The sequence below is a fragment of the Odontesthes bonariensis genome, chromosome 24, assembly GCF_027942865.1.
Source record: "Odontesthes bonariensis isolate fOdoBon6 chromosome 24, fOdoBon6.hap1, whole genome shotgun sequence".
Lineage (NCBI taxonomy): Eukaryota > Metazoa > Chordata > Actinopteri > Atheriniformes > Atherinopsidae > Odontesthes > Odontesthes bonariensis.
The window spans coordinates 8679604-8706031 of record NC_134529.1 but is presented as its reverse complement, the minus strand read 5'-3'; the positions used below and the strand labels follow the sequence as shown (position 1 = coordinate 8706031).

The following is a 26428-nucleotide window of genomic DNA, read 5'->3' as shown; positions in this document are numbered from 1 at the left end:
AAAAGACACTGTCACACTTCAAAAGCTGTTTGTCTAATTGAGAGAATATCGCAAGAACTCAATGTCCTAATCGTTTCTCTTTTCATCATGTTGATATAATCTACTTAAAGACTCCAGTTTTCTCATAACAACCAAAGACAGCATCAGAAAACATTCTGAATCCCTTTTCTGTGGTTAACATATATTTAAGCCTATATAATACCGTGGAATTATCAAAGTATATTTGTTGTGTCAGAACCAGATTTAATCTGTATTAGTAGATAAATGTTGCTTTGGTTGTTTCTCTCTTGGATCTGAGAAGTTTTAACAAAGTTTTAACTAACACAACTCTATTTCTGCTGTGTGAAGGTCAGTTCCTTGAAAATCCACAGACTATGATGAGGCCCAAAAGTCTCAGCAATCTTGCTGATTTTTCCACAAAATGTAGTTTAAAAAAAGTGACTCTGGCAGTCAGTTTTTTTCTATGCTGATACAAGAAAGTGTAGAAAACTATGTGGCTAAGGAGAGGAAAAAAATAATCTGTGTAGATTTTGCTGCTGTAGTTTGTACTATGAAGGCATCAGGGTAAAACAAGCAAAAAGGAGGACATGCATCAATAAATCAGCAGGAGTGTAGAAAGTCCAATGCCTGAGAATTTATCATGAGCAAATAAACAGAGCTAGTAGTCCACAGTGGACCCAAGGCACTTAGAAGTATCTGTGTTTTGTGTTTGCTCTGTCCAGCGTTGGTGTAAGCACACTCAGTTTTAAACAAAGTGAAGAAGAGGAGTGCTCTTAACTAGAGAGGACAGCCGTCTTTGACGCTTGATGGACACTGAGCTTTTTGTCTCTTAAATCAGGGCATCCCACTCACTCCCCCACAGACGCACACGTACCTTTATACCTGAAAAGCTCCCTACTCTGAAAATTTTAATTAGAGGGGACAGGGAGGCAAGAGAAATGAAGAAATGAAGAAAAAGAAAACATCACAGTAGGTTGTGAGTCATCTTAAAGGATTGCAGGGGCTATTACCCATGTTGTGCTTTCATACAAGAGCAACACTTTAAATTCCTCGCTCAAATCCCTTTAATCTTTTTTTGGTCTCACTTAGCTGCAAAATGGCACAGCTCAGACCTTCACAGACGAAGGCTGACAAAGATGGTGGGTGGGCGTTCAGCTCAGGGAATGATGATCTCTAGCTCTAGTATGTCTATTGGAGGAGATGGCAACGGGGTCTAGAGGGATTTACAAACCATTTCCTCAAACTGCAAACCACAGATTGAGAATTGTAAAGAGTACATTAAAAATCAGATCAAACATGCAATCATTCGAGGTGGTGTTAAGGAGTAGAGGCGGTGGCATCTTGAGCTGACAATGTTCAGCTGAAGCTTTTACATCTCCCCCAACTGGGTGCAGATTCTGTGTGTTAACTCCTACACGATCTGAACTCATAATAGCCTCTCGGTAACATCATTCAGTACAGAGTGTACTAAATATTGACACGTTTAAGTACATGAAAATTCACAGAAGCCAGAAGGAGCAGCTACCAATACAGCAAAGCCTGATGAATGCAATGCTCAGCTAGAAAAAATATCTATAACACAATTATCAATAAAAGTTCCTGGCACAAAATAAAATATGTCAGTGTACAAAGAATTGGAAGTTATGTGTCCATTTCAACTCACCTCGCTTGTTCTGATGAGGACCCTGTAATTGTATTGCTGACCATGTTCCTTGTGTTCCTCCAGCTTCTCTCTCCTCAGACTCACTGCCACTGGGCCCAAGTTCTCGTCTACCCCCAAATAGTTCCAGTGTTCTAGGAGAGAGGAAGAGGGGGATTTGAGGCAGGAAAGGCCATAAAATTATTACAGAAAAGAGAGGAGACTTCAGACTGAAGGAGAGTTTTTGAAGTATATATATATATGTATGTATGTATGTATGTATGTATGTATGTATGTATGTATGTACAATGAATGTAAAAACATAACAAGACTCTTATATGTAAAACCTAACTTTTATAGTTTTTCTATGCTGCCTACTAATTCTTATGCTTAATGCAAAAACTGAATGAATTCTGAACATTGTGCAAATTATCAGACATGTGACTATATATGGCATTTCCAACAAATGTAATTAAAGATGAGATTAGAGCCTACCTCTGAGATAGAAATACTTTCTGTAGTAATAGGCACCAAGGTCAACATGTTCCACAATATATCTTTTGGATCTGTCAGCGTTATGACTTGGCCCATCCTTGGGAGCCTCCAACACAGCCACACCAGCGTTGGTAAAATGGGTACAGAGAGTGGCATCCAAAGGTCCTTCCTCTGTGTTGCCAGAGGAACTGCTGGAGCTCCCACCACTACCTATGCTGCCTGGCTGGAAGACAAATTCCAAGAAACAAATGAAGCAAGCAAGCTATCCACCACACCATCCCATTTAATCTTTGGCAGGTTTTCAATATGGATCCGTATATTTTTGTGCATTACCAAGTTGAGAATGTGCTGATGTTGAGAAATGGTCCAGACTTTAAATTACAATATCACAGAATTTACATGTATATCTGTTCCTTGCAATACCTGTTTAGGTGGAGAGATGTTCCTCTCACCCTCTCCACCGATCTCATTTCTGAAACAAGGACAGCTGAGAACCAAATCATTGCTCTTGTCGTCACCAGGGTCCAAGGCAGGGTTGGTACTGTGAACTCCTCCTGTACCCTCCTTGCTTAGCTCCTCTTGTGAGCCACAAGGTGAGCCATAAACTCCACTCTGATTGGAAGACAGCGAGGAAGAGGCCGAGGCAGATGCAGCAGCTGCAGCAGAGGCACCGGTCGTGGTGTTCTTACGTTTGGCCCCAGATTGCCGGCTTTGGATTGCTTCATTTAGGTCGAATAGTAAAGACTGGATGTCAAAATGAGCAAAGCCTTTTTGGCACAGCCAAGGTTTAGGAGGTGGGCCACTTTCATCCCCTTTGCCCCCATCCTCAGCATCTGAGCCAGCCCTTGACGTGTCACCCTCCACCTTTACACTGCGGAGCTTTCGGAATATGGATTCTCCACCCGTTTCTGACTTTGATCTTCTTTTCAAGTGCTTCTCTCGGTCCTTCACCCGACTGGCAGGACTACCTCGGGCTGGACCTAAAGGTCCATCTGGCAGGTCCAGGGCAGCCTGCTTCACAGGAGCCACAGAAAGGAGTTCTGTTAGTCTCTCTGGAGCTGGGCTTCGCTGATCAGGGGCCTCAGAGGACTGGTATCCCTTTAACATGTCAAAGAAGCTCTCTCCTGACACCCCGTGTTTGTCTATAGATGAAGTGCTGCCATACTCACGGTGCATGGGTGTCCACCCAGAGAAGGACCAGCCCTCATTCCCGTCCCCATCCAGCTCACTGATGGTAATATCACTGTTACTGCGCTGTCGGATACGTCTCATGCCTTTGCGAGGTGAGCCCAGATAGCCATCTGGTGACAAGAAGCGATTATCCTTTCCCTTGCTTTGCATCTTGCTCTTCAGTGTGTTGTGAATGTTGCGCAGCATGGATGAGTCTTGTGGGCTTATCAGGTGACCCAGCTTGGCTGACAGATTGCTGTGGGCTTGGACGGCTGACACGTTTCCTCCTCCTCCACTGCCACCACTACCACTAGTACCCATTCCTCCTCCTCCTCCCCCTCCTAGAAGTCTTTCTCTGTCCCCACTCCCTGATCCTGAGGAGCTGGTGGTATTGGTGGAACTGGGCGAGTCCGTTTCCACAGTTATATGCCAAACGCCCCCTCCTCCACCATCTTTCCTTGGGGGCCAGTCAGCCACACGGGCCCGAACCCCCATCTTTGGGACACCAGGGTTGGTACCTGTGTTTGAGGAGGAGGAGATGTGTGCGCTCTCACTGCGAGGTGGTGGTGCTCCTCCATTAGGCAGTCGAAGGCGACGGGTATAGAATTCATCAGTGGCTGGCACAGAGCCCCCGACTGAGCGTTCTGTCTGAGAGCGCTTCAGACTGGTCATGACGACGATGGGAAAGGGTGTGGGGAGGGGAGATGGGAGGGAAAGGTGGTGATAAGGTGCAAATTGGTTTAGATATGGGTCAACATAATGAATGAAGTGAGGAGGTTCTGCAGATTCACATTTGTTTCTGCAGAAATAGCAAAGAGAGAATTTTTTTAAAAAAAAAAAGGTAGAACAGAGAATTAAATACATGGAAGTTAAACATGTTGCTTAAAAAATTAAGATGCCATACCTTTAAAAACCTAAAGCTTGATTAAAAATGTGTTGATGGTGAACTTTCACAGCTGTGGTCCCTAAAACACCATCTGTATTTGATTCATGCTAGGAGAGAACTCAGTTCATTCAAACTGGTTCCCAGAGACTGAACAGCAGCAAAGAGAGCCTGAGGAGAGACAAAAAGAAAAGGCAGAGGGACGCAGATGAAGAATGAGAAAAATGGCAATATTACAAGCCGCTGTATTAAACTCCTTTAAAAAAAAAAAAAAAAAAAAGAGACAGCTGTTCTGCATACCTGAAAAAAATTCATAACAAGGGAGGCTGCAATGTCATGTTCATAACGAAGAATATATTGATAAAAAAGATGAGATTGAGATGCAGTATATTGAGCCCATCCAATTTAACTGCAGGGTCACAGATTAGCAGCGCATTTCAGCAATGAGAGGCGCAAATCTTTGGAGTTTTTACCTGTAATTTCTGCAACAGGATGTGAAAACCGCTATGCGTTGACTCCATATGTTACACAGCTTCCCAGTATTTCAATACTAATGCTGGCTAAACTCTAATATTTCATTTTTACTCGAATGCATTAAAAAAAAAAAAAAAAAAAACGTGATTAGTTTCACTGTAGAGCTAGTCAGTCGTTTGTTAGCCTGTTAGCTCATTTATCAAACTTCCTGGCACGCATTGCGGTCTCTCTTTAAAATCAACTGCAAAAGTTAAAATATTTTATCATACTTGAGGAAAATTCAGGGGGGGAAAGAAAAGTTTGTGCAAAGTTTCACACGTCTAAAGGGGATTATAGGGATTCCCACAGGAATGAATGGACTTCTGGTTGACTCGCATACAAACTATTTTTCGCACTTAACGTTTTTTGCATCCAACAGTATCTAAATGTTCAGTGTCAGAGCTTAGAGAGTCACCTTCGAGTGCATTTGTTCTTAAGGGCTTCGTGCGTCCCAGATCAACACTTCCACACATGTAAGCCATAATATGCAGTCATATACATGTCATGCAGTCAGCGTGACATGTATTGCCTTGTATACTTTTCCACAGAAAGGGCTGCGGCTTCAGGTTGTCTCACTATGTGATGTCCTAGTTGAGTGCCCATAATGTGGCACCACCTCTCTCCTAAAACAGACTTTGTGTCACCATGGAGATAAGCAGTCATGTCGAGGGCATTTTCTGTAAGAGAGAGTGAGTGTTAGCGTGTGAGAAAGTGAAGAAGGCGATTGACTCTTCCCCTTCCCATACACCTGGCTATGAGCACTTTAGACTTTGATTTACCGGCACCTGGTTTGTGGATCAACATAGAAGCCTGGTTGTTTTGGTAGAGACTACAGCATGTCTGCAGTCACGTTGACCCATCTTGAGCGACATGTGTGTCATTTTGCCTTTTAAACCCGGAGAGACGCATTTGTTGCATAAACATTTTCAAGATACACCATTTCAATTTGAAAAAAAAAAAAAGATAAACATGAAGCCAAAGTTAGTAACATACATTAAAAGTTGAAGATTTCGGAAAAAGAAAGGGGGGAAAAAAAGAGCTTTTGTGTTATATTAATGTAGTAGTTAGGGGCCTGAATGGTAAATATCACACAAAATATAACCAGCACTGTCGAGATTGTGCCTAAATGAAGCTTTGTGGAACGTCAACATATATTTGACCATTATCTCATTGACAGTATCTCTTTAAAAGACTAATGGAGCCATTAATGTTGTACATCTCATCTATGAAAAGAAAACATTGAGCTGACCCTGTGAAAAAGAGGCGATGTATTAATTTGCAGTTTTGACCCCAGGTGCTTAGGGCACTACAGAGTCTTCTCTACTCGATTCACAAACAATGAACGGATAGAACAGGTCTGTCTGAGCAGCATGACATCCTTGCCTGTGGTTCAGTCTTCAGCTTGAAATACACAAGTATTTCATGCATAACAGCTTCAAATTTAAAAAGAAAATCTTTACCCATTTCACAGCAAATTGTTGTAAGTGTGTGGTAGTCTGACTGGGTGATTTCCATTCCATTTACAGAAGTACATTGGTGGAGCAGTTTTCATACCCTAAAGAGGTCTCACAGCCTTCTCTAAACTGTGTTGGAAAAAAATAAGCTGTGAAATCATTTTTTCAAGCTCACAAGCTTTTGTGTCAGTTGTACGCTCACCTTTGGAGCAAAATAAACCATTCAATGTATTCTGAAAGGAGCTTGTGCAACTCAACATGCATGAATATAGATGAACCCCGTCAAAGCTTTCACTTCACAGCAAATATAAGCACACAACAGGCATTTCTCCTACCAAATGTAGACTGGTGGTTCAGCCTTTTTTTTAAGCTCTTTCAGTGGCTCCTTAAACAAAACAATGACTGACACAAAGAGACAAACACAGAATTTAAAGAAAGAAATATGCAAGGTTGGATAAAGTGGTAAGCAATGGGTTCTTTTACATTTTAAAATAATGGTTCACTCCATCACACACAAAGGTGATTTGTTTCCAGACATCCATACACTTTACAGTTCCTGTCAGTACAGACACAATAAGGCTACAGACACTCTTTTAAGGACACAGTCACACCCACTGTTCTCTCTCTTTCATGCACTTAAACTCCTAAGAGATGGTTTGTCTAGTAGACTGGAAAGCTGTTGAACTGAGTAGTTGCATGCTCATCCACAACAATCATTCTGAGCACTTATTACAAAAGAAAGTGCAGAACCTACAAACTGTGACAGACTTTGGAGGTCGCCAAGGCTGAATTCTTTTTTTCTAAATAGGGGCAAACTTTAATTTTGCCATCTCGAACACCACGCAAGCAAGAGATTATGTGATGACCTTGTAAAAAAGTGCCAGAACTATTCATAGAAACTGCTTCATTTACATAATATCTACTACGTAAAGTGTATACACAAAGAAACATTCATTTTGAAGCTTTATACAAATGCTGTATAAATAATTGCAGATATTCTATTGTTAAACTGATTACGATCAGTTGTGTACATTAATTATATCTCTTTTTCATTATTTTTAACATGCATGATTTAATGCATGAGTGAATAACCTGTCCATTTGGCCTGTCCACAATGGAATATGGAAATGTAGAGAAATCAAAACAAGATACAAATGACAGAGAGTTCCACATTATTGGTGCCTTTAAAAGTCATCAAGAAAAGCACACATGGTAATATTTTAGCCCTTTCCCCACACAAACCCCATTAAAATGACAAGATTAGAAGTCAAACAGTAGCAGCACAGCGCTTCAAATTGTTTTGAGCCAATGATGCCTCTGAACTCAAACTAATGGTGTTTTCCAAATAACTACCTGCAGAGTGGCCTTTCTCTTCTCCCAGAGGATTGGGTAGTACTATTTTAATGAGTTGGAGGGAATGAGAAGAAACTGTGAAAAAAGGAGGAAGAGCTGGAGAACAGAGTAAGCGGGGGGGGAATGATTATATTGTGTGTAAGGATGGGAGACTGCGAATTGAAACAGATGAGTGTGGCATTGCACATCTTTCTGCAGTCGCTGAGGACCAATTACACTGACAGATACCCAGTAACCTTTAGCAGTGTCTAAATAAGTTTGATTCCTGAGGTAAATAGGGAGCATCACTGCTCCTTGCAGCAAACTTTTGCTGAGGTTGTCCGTGTAGAAACTGTTTACGGAGGAACTTACTTTCTTCTTGCGTAAGACAGCAACGCAATGAAACTTTTGCTGAGGTATCCTATCGAGTATTTAAAGAAACAAGTCAAAGAGTGTGGCTTTAAAAGCCCATCCATATAGTAGGGAAAAATAATGTTGCAGGATTTCTAATAAAACAAAGAAATGGTGAAGTCTCATAAAACACATTATTGTACAACTACAGATTATTTCCCTTTGCCTTACCTTGAAGTCAAGCTGAGAGTGTTTGGTAAATGATCTGCACTTGTATGGTGTTTTTCATCCTCTGAGGTGCTCAAAACATTAAACAATGCTTCTCTCACACACACATGCAAAAAATTACGAGAAAGATAACATGAAAGGTGCTTGACACCAGGAGCAACTCTGGGTTTAGTGTCATGTTATTCCATTAAACTGACCAACAACCTCAATTCCAAAAAAGTTGGGATACTAAAGGAAAATATGAATAAAAATAGAGTGCGTCGTTTTGCTGATCTCACAAACCGACATTCTATTTACAAAAGAACACACAAAACATAAAATGTTGAAAAATATGCAATTCATTCATTTGTGAAAAATATAAGCTGATCTTGAATTTGATGGCAACACATATCTGTTTTATATAAGTGATGGGGGGGTGGAGCCTATCCCAGGTGCTATGAGGTGAGAGGCAGGGTACTCCCTGGACAGGCTGCCAGTCAATTACAGATCACAGGGCCAACAAATGAGACAAACACCCATGCATGCTCACACTCAATTAAGAACACAGAGAAAAACTGTTCTGTGTTCAGACAAATCTAAATTTTTATCTTTGCATCCTAACTTTGCAGAATTTGGGTTGCACATTTGAGCTATATTTTCACTCCACATCATTACATAGAATACTAAACAGAATGCCCTCATATTTCTACTCTCACCATATTTTCAAATACTTGTCAGCTGCAGGACTTTTACGCTCACTGAGACGACTGTAGTGAAATCCATTTCAACTTCCACTCGGTAAAATTGGCAGTCCCTATATAAGCTTGCTACGTGAAAACTACTGTCTTCTCTCATGGAACCTGGTGATAAAATCTATAAATCTTTCTCGAGGATGATGTCATTGTAATTGTCTGTATAAGCACTCAGTCAGGCGACCATGTCCTCATCGTTAGTAGTCTTGAGAAATGACATATTTCACTTTAGGTCTCTAATTTCTTATTCGTGTACAAGTAACTCCTCATTTCACATTTTTCAGCTGAAAGGCTTTGGACTAATTATAATGCCCAGAGTTTTAATCAAATTAAACATTTTAATTATGTCTAGCAGTTATGTTGTCAAGAAATCTTCCACTGAAATTACAGCTTCATTTCTGCTTCTTACTGAATTAGAGGAATAAGAGACAGTTAATTTCATAAGGCTAATAATTCATGTATTGCCAAAAAAAATAAAGGAGGAATCTACTACTGAGCTCCAAGTCTGTGCCATTACTCTCAGTGCTGCTTTTCAAAAAGAAGTCATTAACATTACTGCTTACCATTGTTCAAAATGCTACTGTCTGCCAGGGTATAAGGTTGTTGTCACGCAGCACAGGTGTGCCGGGGCCCACAGCTGTGGGACTATGAATCTGCTCCAGTGCACAGTGAGTCATGCACACCTGAAAATTACAGAGCCAATGAGCTTACTGACTAACTGAGTGACAGTGATGCACGCTGAGAAGAGCCAGTCCCAAGGTCTTTATATGGGTGTACCTCAAGTTAAAATACCAAAACCCTGCACTGTACATTCTCTTCTTTCTTCTTTGCAAATTTCAAGACAATTGCTGAATGAATAAAAGATCAGTTTTCAATCAGCCTGTATTGTGTTGAAAATGGATAACAAATAAGCTCCACGTTGCAATCACAGGACAGATAAATAATGACAGAAGAGTAGAAGCCAGACAGTTAAATATGAAGAAATAAGGCTAATAATTAGGCTAATAAATCTATGACAATTATACACCTATTTCCCCAGACAGACGTCATTACCACATCGACAGGTGAGTCAAGTCCCGTCATGTTTTTGTGATTCCTGACAAAACATGCTACCTTATGTCTAAATGGCTTTCACAAGCTCACCACAGAAACCATTTCTGTCCCAGCCCAAACTACCATCTGTTTTAAGATCCTTTGGACATGACGAAAATAAATAGATGAGCAACTCCGGAGTAAAGCCAAAGGGTGAAAACACTGACTGAAACCTGGACAACATGCCCTCTTGACCACCTCATGTCTAAACGCTGCTGAGCGAAGGTGTGGCGAGACTTTAACACCACCTATTATGCAATGAGTCTGAGGGAAAGAAAACAAGCGAGATCCAGAGTATGACTCAGACACTTGGTGTGAACTTCCATGTGTCTCTTTCCCTGTCTCGCACAACAATAACACAAATTGCCCAGATGACAAATATTGCATCACATTACTTTTCTCACCCACATCATCTTTAGCAGGCTCAGCGACATTAGAGGCTCTCAGTTTTCAGCTGGTTTAAAAGATGTGCAGACAAGGAAGCAACGTATTCAGTCATTTTCAAACTTTAACAAGTATCTAGTATATGCAGAAAGATACAAAGTAGTAATAAATGCAGTTCACAAGGACATCAGCAGCCGAGTGTTCAGTTCCAAGATTGTCCCAAAAAGTAGAATTGTTGAAGAAAAATGCGAGTACACCAAACTCCTTGTGTACTAAAACGCACCCCCAGCAGCTGGTCCGACTAAATGCTACAGAGCCATTTAAAAGACAAACAGCTTTTTATCTCTGAGTGTACATGTGGAAATGCCAAGCCAAGACACGGTGGGGAGATAAGGGAAAAAAAAAATAAAATCAGACAAAAATTCTCTTTGAAAGCCGGCAGGCAGCCTAAAGTATTTGAGTTTTAGCTCAGAGCCTTTCAAAGTGAAATTGTAATTGTGTGGAAAGATAAACGTGGATTTTTTTTTTTCCTTCTTCCTCTGCAGAGTTTGACAGTGGGGTGGGGTCTGCTCTCTGGCTCACTGAAATGTAATGTTTTTTTTGTTGAGTGCTCTGAAGTCTGCCGTTGTCTTTTTCTCTCGAGTGTGAAATTGTTGAAATTTTGTTCTATGGCACTTGCCGATCCCCAACCACGACAGAATGGCAATCGAGGTAGTGGGAGGAGATGAGCGTAGAGATTTGAGTGATGAGGTGGCTGTATGTATGCTTATGTGAATGCGTGCGTGCATGTGTAATGATAGTTAAAAAGAAATGGCTGTCAGTTTTTGTGAGAAAGATTTTATACATGAAATAATATCAGCGTCTTTATAGTCCCTCAAAAACATCACACAATAACTTTGAAACACTTATTCGGAGTTTCCTTTTCAAACAACTCCTCATAGCGGGTAAGGATACAATCTGCTCTGAACCAGAGAGCTGCAGTCAAGGTTCTTATCGGATTTGTTAAGTCTTACACATGTACTCTTTCAATCCCTATCAACACTTCACTTTGGCAGCAGCTTTTAATTGCCTCATTAGCCCACAGCTGTTTGTGAAGGACTGAGTCACTAATAGGACACATCTCATTTCCATTTTGCGACACATTTTTTTCATAACTCAATTGACGTTTGTTTTAGTTTAATTGTTGCTATTCATCAAGGACTTCTGCCTTGGAGTTTTACCAGCACTGGCATATGCATCTGATTTATAAAAGACATGAAAAGAAATCTTACCTGGACAAGTTAAAAGACTCCTGCGATCATTGTCGTCTGGATCTCGTGGACAGAAAAAGCATCTGAAAAAAGGAAAGATTGAATGACTCAGGATATTTTGTAGCATAGCAGTACAAAACCAATGCATTTCAGGTGCAGCGCGAGTCACAAACTTCAGTTGGGCAGGATGTTTTACAGGTTTTGTACATGTCCACTCATGCAGGCAAAGTCGCCATGATTCACCTTTAGGGCCAACCGGCATTTGGTTCTCTCTGATTTTACTGAGATTGGATTTCTCACAGTGGCTCTCTGGTGGTCAAAAGCCCCCATCATAGAAGACAGACCCCTTTCATGAGTGTTCAAATTTCAATTATTTGGTTTGATATAAGCTTTTGCATTAACAGCTTTAATGATGTCTCTTCCTATGGGAAAAATAAGTGGTTTATGTGCAACTTAGTGTACAATAACTGAGGTACAAAACAGCATGAAAAGCACAGGCCTTTCAACTCCATCCATCCATTGTTCCCACAGCTAATGTTTCTAGGTCGCGTGATCTCTGATGAATCAGATCCATACTTCCGATTGCCTCCATGACAAGCTGATCTATTATTTACGTAAGCAGAGAGGTTTTTGACGAGGGTGAGAAAAGGATGGTTAGTAAGAAACGTAGAATGATTTTCCCTTCAGGCTCTTTGGTTATTCATAGACCAGTAACAGTGATGTAACCATGTTACCTCACTATTATCACTGTCCTCCTATCATTGAGTTATGCTCATTTGAGGTGTCAATTTCATATGTAGTCCTTTGTGCACAGACAACCTCTCAACTGGGAGAAACATTTATCGTAAAATGGTGCATTTACTTTCAATACCACTCCAGAAAAAAACAAAGATAGCCTAACATTTGTGCTGACTGTTCCCGCTGATTTTTAAGAGTTAAGGATTTCATGGTGAGATCTGTAACAAACATGTTTGGCCTCAGACTGTAATGTCCTATTAAATCTAGTTAATAATAGTACTTTCAGTGTTTATTGTAGCTGGTGCAGTTTTGATGCGTCTCTGAGGCACAACAGCCAGAAAAATAGTTATTTTACAACAAACTTGTGAGCATACAACCACTTTTTTAAACTTGTGCATCAGGTGTCCTTTAAAAAATGTATCTCCTAAATCCCCCAAAACATGGTGCATTTTTAAAGCCAACGCATGCTTTGGCTGATGATATCTGAGATCTGTCCTGTTAGCCTTCAGGAAAAATAAGCAGAGTCAAGATGTTTATCCTGCCTGTTACTTATCTGGTCAGCCAGGTGTTGTAGCTCCTCATTAGCACATGCCTGAGGTGAGATGACAACCACAACCTAAATAAATGAGGTGAACTGTGGCCATGAAGAAAAGGCTTTATTACTATGGAAGTTGTTTCCGAGTGGAAACTGCATATAATCTTGAAAATAGGCATATTCAGACATTTAATTAAAAATATATTAAGTTTGTAAGAAAGATGTTTAACTTACAGCGAGCAAATTGTTTTTTTATTTATTAATAAGACTACAACATAATAATTTCCCTACAAGGATTCATGAACAAACTGTTATACTGAACTGTAGAGTTAGTTGGGATGGTCAGAAATTGTTTCCCAATTATGATGGTTTTAAAAAAATATTGTGTGAATCTTCTTAATACTTGCAGACTTCCCCTGAAAAACGCATGCAGTCACACCTTATTCCCTCCTGAGTGTCTTCATAAGACAATAAATAAATGAAGAGCAGAGAACATGGATCCACTCAGGCACACAGATAGTATGAAGGTTTTATCTGAGATATTCCAATCCATTTACCATCAACCTCCAGTGCCTAAAAATAAGCAACTGAATCTAACCAAGCTGCAGGCATCACATTTGAAAGATACTATTTTGGCTCTTCAGATTCAGAGAGATTTGGCAGTTGCTAATATTCAGCTTTAGCATCTCTACACTGCCAAATACTTTCTAGTATTGAAAGAAAATATAAGTTACAACGTAATAATGATTATTTAAAGCGTACACATTGCACCTGTGAAGACAAGTGAATTAAAGCTCAATAACTTTTGCTGATTAATATCTTGTTTATCACGTTGTGTCTGTAATTCCTCTTTATGACAATTAGTCCTCATTGGGGTATGTAAAAGTTGAGATGTCAAGCAGATAAAATCCCGTGATCTTCTGTCGAAGTCTTCTAAATACAGCTGCTGAACTCTTGTTGAATTCTAGATATGAAAGTCCAGTAAAATTAATCATTTTTGGACCCATCACGATCACTGGAAAGATATCAGCTGATACTCATTCAACTATTCTCAATGACAATGTACAAGAAAGAAATTCAGACTGATATGTCATGGCACAGGGTCCACGCGCACGTGCATGTTGGTGCACCTGAGTTGCTGCTGTATACTGCAGAGCTTGCAAACTTTCCGGTTTCACTCCTGTGAATAAACTACATTCTTCAATCAAAAAGCCTCCTGCAAATTAAGGTAAGATCAGAAACCACATTGCTTTGATCATCCAGAGAAATTACATTCTATAAGCAAGTTCTTTCACCTGAAGTTTGGGCTCTGGAGCCCAAGGTCTTAAATTTGACCTTTAGCAGGATAAACAATTATATAGCTGTGTTTACAGCACTAAATTATATGAAATATTCTTAGATACAGGACTGAGCTGTCCTCTCCTCTCATCTAAAATGTGAGTAGCTCATCTGATCAACCCTTTTAGAGATTACTGATCAAAACAATACTGCTAAAAACTTACGAGTGGTTGGTAAATTGGAGCACTGTTAGTGACTAAGATGAGGATTTTTGTGCATTGATGCTTTAATATTCAGTATAAAACCACTATGCCTTTGAAGATATTTCCTTCGCTCCTACTTGTCAGGGCTGTTTGAAAGCTGGTCTGGCAGTTAAAAATGCAACAGTTAAGGTGAAACGTGGCACCAACACTAACATTTTTGCACATTCCATTGCATTTATAAGAGAGTAAAGTGCCATCAAAATATTAAGGCATATTCTCAGCAAAAGGCTCAGTCGGCAGTGCTCAGACGGCAGCAATGAAGCCGTTCATCTTCTGCAAGAGTCGCCTCCGCAACAGCACAGAGAGCCCTCTAATCTGTGCCAATCAGATGACGCTAAACAACCATTTGTTGTTGAATTGGGCAGCCGAGCACGCCCCCCCCCTCATTTCAACAACCACTGCGGACCCCAGCAAATAGCTCCCAACGTAGCAAAAGCAGGCACAGCAGTGAGGATGACAGAAATAGCAGAGTGGTGAATAATAGAGAAAAAGAACTGTGGTGTAATTAACATGGTGGCTGGGGGCTGATGTACTGCAGAGAGATAAAGAAAGGGAGAGAAGGGAGGATGCTGAGAAAAAGGATGTAAAGAGATACGCAGGGAAAAGATGAAAAGGTAAATTAATTAATGAGCAGCTCGTTTCAGAAAGGAAAATAGTTTTGGAAGAAAAACAATGATGGAAATGCCACTTAGAGAAACAGTTGAAGTTACAGAGTAACCCAAACTGTCAACCGTCAAAGAAGTAAAATGTAATTAAAATCCTGGTGATTGTCAGCAACACTGTCATGCTCGCATTATTTAAAATGATGCAAGGACTACTCACAGTATGTACACACTGAAAAAAATCTGTGTCAACAAGCCTGCAACATGTATGTCCATAAAAAAATCTGCTAAACATGTCATTTACTGATCCATCACAAAATATCAATGCACAACGGTTAAGAAAAAGAGAAACGGAAACTAAGATAATTACTCATTTCACAGCAGCAAGTACTGTTTTAATCATTTCAAATCTGTGATGCAAGGATTTTCTTTGGCAACTTCATGGTACATTTAGATTCCTATGGAAAGTCCACAGAGTGAATACTGCCTCAAAGCACATGTGACTCCTTTAACCACAGAGATAAAGTCATGGATATCATCCATGAGAAGAGTGCTGCAGGTTTCCAAAATGGCGCAGCTCTGCGTGGGCAACAGTTAGCTGAAACAGCACTGCAGTAAGAGGGGAGTGAGTAGGACTGTGAACAAAAGCAGCTCAGCCTTCAATACTTGCTATGTGTGGTATGGAGGCATGAGGACAGAGGGGGTTCCACAGACGTGTAGAAAAGGTGAGAAATGAAGGACATAGAAAATAACTTGTTAGGGCAGTGCGTTTGAAGAATGATGACCGTAAAGTTCTACATATTCCTGCGTGAGCTCTTGATGTTGGAGTAAATCCACAATGAGAGATTTTGCTATTTTATACCCACGCTCAAGAGTTTTACCCAAAGAAAGTGGTCAGACAGTTAGAGTTTTCTGGGGGGGGGGGAAGGGACAGTGTGATTTGACATGAATTGTCGCTGATTGGACTGGTGGTCCAACCTTTGAACCGGAAGGACAACACAGCCAGACAAACAGAAACAAACGAACATGTCATAAACGTGAGAGCTATGCACTTTATACAACATTTTTATGAACTAATTTATCACTGTTTTGTATAATGTGACCCCCTGGCATTGTATTGTATTTCCTTAATGTTCTGTGTTTTCACTAATTGTAACGTATGACTTATCAATAAAGTTTGCTTTAAAAAAAAAAGAAAAATTAAAATACATAAATAAATAAAATCGATACTTTATCAGGAAACGAAATATCGATATATATCGCAGTATCGATAAAAGTGCTCAGCCCTAAATAAAAGAAGTTGATGTGGGGGTTTTTTTTATGAAAATCTATTAGAGCCTAGAGACTGCACTGGAACAGTTTTGTTCGCGGGTTTTGAGAAATTTAACATTAGATGCGGCTGCTGACATAATGTACAACACAAGCATCATCATTCTGATATTTAAACAGGAAGAGAAAGATGACTGCAATGTCTCATGTAACTACTCACTGGTGACATGTTCTCACTGAGCAACATGAGACCATTAGGTGCTCGTGTTAACTTGTCACTCTGGAAATACTATAGTGTGATCAGTTCAATGCAGTTTAAGAGTAGCAAAGTAATTATGCATGACGTGAAAAGGTGCTTGCAAGATATAATACAGACTGGAGAAAAAACAGGAGAAAAAAAAGCAACAGGAACTACATTCAAGTAGCCGTTTACGTCTTGTAATAAGATGAATTAAAATAAGGGTCAAATACAGTTGGCTGCAAAGTGAAATGAATATATAGAAAGGGGACCCTGCTCCTTCCTGTTACTTTTAGAGCCAGGGCTGAGCCAGCATGTGCTTTTCCCAAGGAAGCTGTTTCACATTCTAACAGGATACACATCTCAGCCACTTCCTGCTTCCCCTGAGGAAGCGAAATGCGAACGGGTGAGCCAGTCACACTCAAGACTCAAGTCTGGATGAACATGAACTTCCAAGAAGGGAGAGAAAAGAAAGAAAAGAAAAGAAAGAAAAACACTCAAAAACAGGTTCTGAATTACTTCCATAAACAGAAGATCATCTGCTTAAGTGTTGTGGTATCTTAACACTACTCTGCTGTTTTTCTAACACATACTTTGTTTACATTAGAACAAGCATGTGTGAACTGATTCATTGTTTAACTTTTATTTACTTTTTATAACAAATGCTTTTAAACGGCGCTTTTGAAAATCTAAGGCAATTTGTGGCATCTGCTCGGAAGATGCTAGTTAAATACACCCACACAAACACAATAAAAACAAACTAACAGACAAGCATTACCTTCTCTTGTTTGCCAAATACTCTTGTGTATTATTTTATCCATGTAAAGGCATATCTGTATTGCACTTTTTTCCTCCTTAACATTCAAGAAATTCCAAGCACAAAGCTTCAGAAGATGATCTAAGACAGCATCCCACATAGCAGACATGTCATATCTTTATACTTAGTCATGATGAAAACACACTGCAACGAGGAGCTCACGAGTGATAATAGTGTTGCCTAAAGGCCGGAAAAAAAGTCCAGCAACAAGCATTTAATTTTCCAAAGCAGCATCTCTGTCTGGATCACAGTCATTATCATAAAGTGTCAAAGGCGGAGGTAGTCGAGAGTAAGATCGGCATTCAACATGATACACCAATTTGCTGAAATAACACTGAACAGCAATGGCCCGTGGTTGCTCTGAGACTATTGTTAAAACCTATACACAGCTCAATAAGTTGCAGCATTTGCACTTGGACTGCTGCTGACAGGTGGGCAAAGGTTTCTGCCCAATTACAGCAAGAGACGGATGAAGCAGGATGAAGACAAACCACAAGACCAGACCTAATGAGGACGTGGTATGATTGCTGCGGGACTCAATTGTGCCCACAGCACGGCTATTCGATTGGTACAGAATGGCCAGAATGAAGTAGCAGAGAGAGCGACAGAGTTAGAGGGAGAGAAAATCAAAGTGAGAAGGATTGATTCCTCACTAAATGTGAGAGTATGTGGGAGGATATGAGAAGCTGAGACTGAAAGTGGGAAAGGGTGAGTAGTCAGTCCATCAAATCAACTATGTTTTCACTCTCTCTTTGAACTGCCATCTAGCCAAGCATCCATCCATGATGGCAGCATCCACAAAGAAATAAGCCATCAAATCAGTCTCTCTACATGCAAGCACATCCAAGTCTTTAACGCAACCTCTTGTGCTTTTTCTGCATCATTTGCTTGAGGAGCAACAAAACTGGGAAAACAAGGCAAACGTATGGCAGGAAGAGAGTGCTCTTTTCAAAGAGAATCTATTTCCAATAAGGGTAGATTTAAATAGAGGACTTAAGACCCCCTTAAATAAACAAAGAAAGTGATATACAACCCTTTGCTATCCTGTGAGATATATTACAGTAAATGGTACCTTCACCTATTGTGTCCGTTTACCCAACCCAACATGTAATTGTTGTAAAAAGACCAAAAATCCAACAAATCAAGTGTATGTAGATGGATGTGAAGGTCAAATATTAGCCTGAAGCTAAAGCATAGTCCATATTTGCCATGAATTACATCCATTAGCACATAAAACAATGAGATTTTTGCTTCACCACTTTAGCACCAAAGACTATTGTAGAGCATTTCTTACAAAAATAAAGAACCATTTCTGGAATTTTTATGAGACATCTTTAAAAATACACTGCAAATCTGAACTGCATCTTTACTCTTAAACAGCTTGAGTGATCTTTAAGGTTTATATTACAAGAAATCTCTTAATTTTATTGACAATGGCATTACTTTGGGATCCCGGTAGCTTTTAATGAAGGTTTTCGGTTTCATCTCCATTTCATTATATTCCATTCTTTCTATTATAAGCGTTTTTCTTTCACCCTCCCCACCATTTCTCAATCTTTCTCCATTTTTCTCCCCCTCATACATGTGTGAATATAGTAATGTCTGTATGTGTGTGTGTGTGTGTGTGTGTGTGTGTGTGTGTGTTTGTGTGTGTGTGTGTGTGTGTGTGTGTGTGTGGGAGGAGAGGAGAGCAGCATTGCTGGCTGAGGAGGAGGTGAGACCGATAGAAAAATAAGCGATAGAGAAATACTCAGAGAGAAGCAGAGAATGTATTAAGACAAAATATGCCGTTTCAAACTCCTTTCACTAGTTTTATTTCAAAGCAGACCACTCTGTGTTTTTGCATTCTATACCAATAGTTTTAAACAGTATATTGCAACTTTTTGTTATTACTAATATCAACATATCAACAACATTAGTGGATCATTTACAAGTGAGGTAATGCAGAAGAATGTGTCTGTTGATATGAAAAATAAGGGAGTGATTCATTCTAAGGAGGTCACTCTTTCAACATACACACCAGATAAACATGCACAATCACAGGTGGTTTGATGAGAAAACACCTCAAGTAAAAGTGCAAAAAAAAAGTGAACATTTTGCAGTTACTGGCACTTCTAGTTTACTTAAAAGCAGTGAAAACTTTACTTATTAAGCAATTTCATAATATGGAACCCCAGAACTGGACTAATGGGTTTAAATTTCCATGTTTGTGTAAGAACTCGAGCAGCTACTTTCTGAATTCGTTGAAGTTGCCCTACTGATTATTTGGATAATCCTTCAAATGAGGAGTTACAGCAGTCCAACCTGCTCACTGTGAATGCACGAATGCACAAAGTTAACATCACACTAAAGGCAAGTTAGTCAATAAATTAAAAAACAACATGCCATAATACACGTAAAAAAAAAAAAAAAAGAGAGATAGACAAAAACTAGGAAAACAGACCGGCTGCTGTGTGAAAAAAAATCTGGTGTGTGAGCATGACAGTAGATAAAATTATCCTCCAACAGGGTATGACACATATGAGAACAGAGTTTGTCTGCAGTGCAGCTGTCTGCACCAAGGCCAAAACAAAAGTTCAACTTCCATTGCAGGTGCTGCCTGGCTCTTCTGGCTCTCTGCTGTGCAAAGTTGTCCATTACATTATCAGATTCAGTGGGCAGGCCTAACTCTTCTTTTTCTCACTCCTTTACAGCCATCTTCTGACATGTTCTTTTGTTTTGGTCTGACACTTTTTGTCAGTTTCTGTCTTGCCGTCTACTGAGGGAGGCTTGCTGAAAAGTCCTGCACATGTCTAAAAATACACATGGCAGTAATTGTCTTGTCCAAATGCAGTTGCATTAGTTGCATATATGGTATCTATACCTGTGACTGGTGCAGAAATTATTGCAAGGTCTTAGGCTCCAGTCACCCAGCATATTTTATGGAGAGAAGTGGTTTTCCTACCCTGAACTCCATTTTTACTGAGAATATTTCTTATGATGGATACCTTTTACTAAGCAAAGGTATCTGCAGGTGTTTCTCATATACCCTCGAGCTCCTTTTCACCTTTTTCCAAGTCTGTGTTGTGACCTTGCAGAATGCCTACTAATAAATAGAGCATTAACAGTCCTGTATTCCCTGAACATGTGGACCATTTTTCCCATAAACACCCACATCTGAGGGAGTACTTTTATGGCATTTTCAACAACTGAAGCATGGTTCACGCCAACCAATATGTACCAAGAAGAAGAGGATAGAGAGGAACTTTGTCAGAAGCCAGACTTTCATGCTTCTATTAAAAGAGAGGAGCACATCTACCATAAATGCTTCCAACTGCCTCCAAACAGCTTTTGGACAAGTCATGAGTAGAGAAGTTACTAAACTTTATAGCCTCGGCTGGGAATGATTACTGAATGCATTTAGTCTTTAATGTGGTATTTGTTTAGTCTAATTTTGTACAAACCACATTCAATAGAGAACCTATATCATTGAAATTCTAGAAGGTTTGGTGGAAATAATGGCACAAACGATAACGGATAAAAATGTCTCTGTATTTGTTCAACAGCATTGTAAAAAATGAGGCCTTATGTCATGTATGAGCTCTGTATCAAATGGGCAATCATTTCAAGAAGTTGAGGTTTTTTTTCAAAAGAAAAAGCACAATAGAGTAAACATTAACAATGGAAACATCCCTGTGAATAATTTAACTTTAGTTTTTGGACAGAAAACCATCACATTTAGCCAAAAAAGTTAGATACTCACTGATGATCTGAGTGTGTTGTCACAGCCAGTGAACAGCAGATGACACAGGTAAAGCTGAAACAGACAAAGGTAAACCGTAAACCTGAAATAGACACAGGTAAACATGAAACAGACAATGGTAAAGCTGAAACATACAAAGGTAAACCGTAAACCTGAAATAGACACAGGTAAACATGAAACAGACAATGGTAAAGCTGAAACATACAAAGGTAAACCGTAAACCTGAAATAGACACAGGTAAACATGAAACAGACAATGGTAAAGCTGAAACATACAAAGGTAAACCGTAAACCTGAAATAGACACAGGTAAACATGAAACAGACAATGGTAAAGCTGAAACATACAAAGGTAAACCGTAAACCTGAAATAGACACAGGTAAACATGAAACGGACAAAGGTAAACCTGAAACAGACAAAAGTAAAGCTGAAACAGACACAGGTAAACCTGAAACAGACAAAGGTAAACCTGAAACAGACAAAAGTAAAGCTGAAACAGACAAAGGTAAAGCTGAGACAAACACAAGTAAAAGCTGAAACAGACAAATGTACAGCTGAAACAGACACAGGTAAACCTGAAACTAACAGGTAAACCTGAAACAGACACAGGTAATCCTGAAACATACACAGGTAAAGCTGAAACATACAAAGGTAAACCGTAAACCTGAAATAGATACAGGTAAACATGAAACATACAAAGGTAAACCGTAAACCTGAAATAGATACAGGTAAACATGAAACATACAAAAGTAAAGCTGAAACAGACACAGGTAAACCTGAAACATACAAAGGTAAACCGTAAACCTGAAATAGATACAGGTAAACATGAAACATACAAAGGTAAACCGTAAACCTGAAATAGATACAGGTAAACATGAAACATACAAAAGTAAAGCTGAAACAGACACAGGTAAACCTGAAACATACAAAGGTAAACCGTAAACCTGAAATAGATAAAGGTAAACATGAAACATACAAAAGTAAAGCTGAAACAGACACAGGTAAACCTGAAACATACAAAGGTAAACCGTAAACCTGAAACAGACACAGGTAAAGCTGAAACAGACAAAGGTAAACCTGAAACAGACACAGGTAAACCTTAAACCTGAAATAGACACAGGTAAACATGAAACGGACAAAGGTAAACCTGAAACAGACTAAAGTAAAGCTGAAACAGACACAGGTAAAGCTGAAACAGACAAAGGTAAAGCTGAAACGGACAAAGGTAAAGCTGAAACAGACACAGGTAATCCTGAAACAGACAAAGGTAATCCTGAAACAGACAAAGGTAAAGCTGAAACAGACACAGGTAAAGCTGAAAGACACAGGTAAAGCTGAAACAGACAAAGGTAAAGCTGAAACAGACACAGGTAAAGCTGAAACAGACACAGGTAAAGCTGAAACAGACACAGGTAATCCTGAAACAGACAAAGGTAAAGCTGAAACAGACAAAGGTAAAGCTGAAACAGACACAGGTAAAGCTGAAAGACACAGGTAAAGCTGAAACAGACACAGGTAAAGCTGAAACAGACACAGGTAAAGCTGAAACAGACAAAGGTAAAGCTGAAACAGATACAGGTAAAGCTGAAACAGACACAGGTATTCCTGAAAGACAAAGGTAAAGCTGAAACAGACACAGGTAAAGCTGAAACAGACACAGGTAAAGCTGAAACAGACACAGGTAAAGCTGAAACAGACACAGGTAAAGCTGAAACAGACACAGGTAATCCTGAAAAAGACAAAGGTAAAGCTGAAACAGACAAAGGTAAAGCTGAAACAGACACAGGTAAAGCTGAAAGACACAGGTGAAGCTGAAACAGACACAGGTAAAGCTGAAACAGACACAGGTAAAGCTGAAACAAACAAAGGTAAAGCTGAAACAGACAAAGGTAAACCTGAAACAGATACAGGTAAAGCTGAAACAGACACAGGTATTCCTGAAAGACACAGGTAATCCTGAAACAGACACAGGTAAAGCTGAAACAGACACAGGTAAAGCTGAAACAGACACAGGTAAAGCTGAAACAGACACAGGTAAAGCTGAAACAGACACATGTAAAGCTGAAACAGACACAGGTAAAGCTGAAACAGACAAAGGTAAAGCTGAAACAGATACAGGTAAAGCTGAAACAGACACAGGTAAACCTGAAACAGACACAGGATTTGATTTTCAAATCAAGACTGACTGTAAAGCGAAACTAAGCAACTGCAACAGTATATAAAAACAGAAAAATGCAAACAGAAAATTTTTTTAAAAAGTTGTGAGACACTTGAAGCCTACTAAAACAGAGGGTGTATATTGGTGTCATTTAAAATAAGAATGAATAAAAAAAAAAAAAATTAGATTTAAAAAATACCACAAAGGATTTGCATGCAAGGTTTATGTCAGTATGGAGAAATTTAGTTTAAGTTTTTCACCACAGTGGTTCAAAACAATCCAACTATTTCATCTGCACAAAAACAGAAGCCTGAAAGGAAACAAAACTAACATCAAGTAGCCCGTAAACAACTGAAATCCAGATCTAATTTGTTCAGATATTAGTTAAATGATTAAAAATAAATCTGTCCAACAAAACTGGTAATTCCAAATACTGGTTTTGGTTTGAGTGCTACCTCCCGTAGGAAGTAGTTTTAGTTGAGAAAACAAAAACACTACAACAGCCATGGCCATCTTTTTGATTATACAATAGATCAAGAGGAAATCCTTCCTTTTAAATAAAACTGAGTTAGATTAAATTAGCATTACTGACCAATTCATTGAGAGAAACCTGTTTTTTTGGGGAGGCGGTGGACAAAAAAATCTTGTTATGATGAGCTTTAAAAGCCTCTGGAGAAAAATGACAAGAGCTGATATTAATAGATAGAGTCACTCAACATGGTTGCAATAATCCCAATTCAAGGACCATCAGACACACTCACAAGACTCTAAAATCCTTATGTCTATAATGAAGCAAAAGCTTTAATTGACAGTCTAATGAATGCGATCCATTAGAGTCGCGACAAAAGGGATTTACATATGCAATAATTGCCAGCTCTCGTGGATGGATGCTGAAGAAGAGGAAGCAAAGTAAAATCCTAGAACAAGCTTCAAACTAAACTTCAACGGTACAGTTAGCCTTGTTAGAAACTTGTTAGACAGAACTGACAGCTCAAATCAATCCATACTGCTTTAAAACACACACACACACACACACACCAAGACACGCATATCTAATTTCCTCTCCACAGAGACTGGCTGGATTTTGTGGAAAAGTAAGGCTGTAGGAGCTGCCAACTCTACACTCTGCAGAAACACTTGTTATAAGTTCCATCTGTGTGGTCCTGTGAATCCGTTTGATGGGACTTTACATGATTAGTGCCGATACTTCTGCTTTCTCCCGCATACACCAATTTATTTAGCCCGATCTTAGGGCACCATTGTTTGACACATATGACAAACTTGATTTGTGTGATCATGACTTCATGCAATAGTAGGTGGTAATGATAAGTTTAGGGTGACAGTAAAGAACTGAAGACTTCCATGCATCTGAGGAAGGATTTGAGAGCACAAAATCCATGGGTAGAAACAGAAAGTCATTATAGTCCGAGTCCTACGGCGGCACCACACTGCCATGATGATCTGTAATTGCCTCACGTGTGCTGTGTTTATGCAAAACTTTATGGCAGTGAATGGGAGTAACCAAACATATTTATTCACAAAGAATATTTTGTACATGTTTTAGCCTGTTAAACAAGCGTTTTTAAAAAATATATAATTTCCTTTCAAATGAAATTGGTGTCTCTACTGCCACTTCTGTGCCGTTTGTTATCCTCCAAACAAGAAGTGAGGAGGATCTGTTGTTTGACATATTTCTAATTCTAATAGGCTACAAAACTCAGTGTTATATTCCAATCCTCCTCCCTATACCTTGTTATGTTCAGTCTACAAACCCATTTTGTATCCTCTCAGACTAAACCAGTCATCTTCATTACCATCACTCCATACGCCAAGTTATTAGTAAAGACTGCTGACCTGGACCTTGGACTCTCTATGTTTTGTTTTTGCAGACTGGCATTCAGCCTAATGAGGCTTGCAAATGGTCCCTTCTTGTCTGTCTGAGGGAAACCTACACTGTGCAAACTGGAACACGTATACATAGTTGCTCAGTACACACTCACTATGTCTACAGCTATCCAAAATTGCTTGGTTGATAAAAGGATGAGCATAACTAAAGCATGAGTCAACTGTATATCAGAGCTCTGTCATTAATCATCCTGTATCGACTCACTTTTTTTTTTGTTGTTCTCTGGATGAGTATGAATGAGACTGTCCGTATCCTTTCATTTTTAGCACGCATGCTAAATGAGCCAACATTGAATGAGACATACAGTTAACTGTGTGGACAACCTTTGTTCTACAACTCCATCCATTGCTGCTACATGGTCGGATTTTGATTGGCTCGACAAAACCCCACTTTCCCAGAGGTCTGCTCTGTGTCATGCTGTAAATATAACTAGCTAATGCTTATAAACCCAGTTTAGACAGTTTAAAAAAAAAAATGTGGGTGATACCATGTGGGTGATGCCATGTGATTCACAGAGAGTTAAATATAAAACCAAAGAGCCCAGTTTTGAGAGCTTTGTTTGTAATAGTTCACTATAAAACTCAAGATATGAGTAGGGATGGGGCCGATTCGATCCAGTATCGGTATCGGGTTCCGATATCAACGTAATTCACTTATCGGAAATTTCCGATCCACACCCCTAGATTTCCGATCCACACATTATGCTGAAAAGATTCTCCGCGCACGGTTCTGGTATGCTGCTTTGCTATTGCAAGATGTGGAATGGATTTCCTAAACGGGGCCATCTCAGTCTTCACAGTATTGCACAAGCACGCTTCCGTTCAAGAATTCCATGCCATAGTTTGCAACAAGCCAGCAGGCGAACATTGAGCGTGCGGTCTGGTCTCTGGCCGAGTAGTTAGTGCTAACAGTTATTTTGTCTCAATATGTCTGCTGTATGGCAATACTTTTTTCTCGATTCACCGCAAAGAGATACAGCAACATGTAATGTTTGCACAGTGCACTGGATTGACCGCGAGACATACAGGCTTTCTTGTGCCGTGCTCCAAGTAAAGAAGTGCAAAGGCTCCCACAACCGTGCAACAATCGCAGCATCCATTACAGAAATGCTAAACAACTGGGGGATCCCACTGGAAAAGGTACATGCTATGCTGCGAGACAACGCGAGCAACATGAAGGCAGCAATGCAAGAGATGTCCGTTTCTAACCTCGGCTCTTTCGCTCACTCACTGCAGCTCGTGAATGAGGGTCTCATATCACAGCGCAGCGTTAGCGACGCCTTGGCAAACAGCCGAAAAATCGTAGCTCACTTTAAAGTGATGGTTCGGAGTAGATTCACCCTAGGGTTATTTGAACGGTGAC

General features: G+C 39.7%; 1 protein-coding gene across 5 annotated transcripts in view; it reads right to left on the bottom strand.

Moving 5' to 3' along the window:
- Positions 1-26428, bottom strand: part of sipa1l1 (signal-induced proliferation-associated 1 like 1) — an 82717-nt gene that overhangs the window by 33616 nt on the left and 22673 nt on the right. For 4 of the 5 annotated variants that reach the window (XM_075459864.1, XM_075459868.1, XM_075459867.1 and 1 more), the window contains exons 2-7: positions 21005-21058; positions 11544-11605; positions 4209-4358; positions 2558-4103; positions 2135-2357; positions 1664-1794 (exon numbers count right to left, since the gene is read on the bottom strand). In XM_075459864.1, the coding sequence (XP_075315979.1) occupies positions 1664-1794; positions 2135-2357; positions 2558-3976 (1773 nt within the window). In that variant the 5' untranslated portion in view covers positions 3977-4103; positions 4209-4358; positions 11544-11605; positions 21005-21058. The remainder of the gene's footprint in view (positions 1-1663; positions 1795-2134; positions 2358-2557; positions 4104-4208; positions 4359-11543; positions 11606-21004; positions 21059-26428) is intronic. The other variant, XM_075459866.1, reaches the window with a different exon arrangement.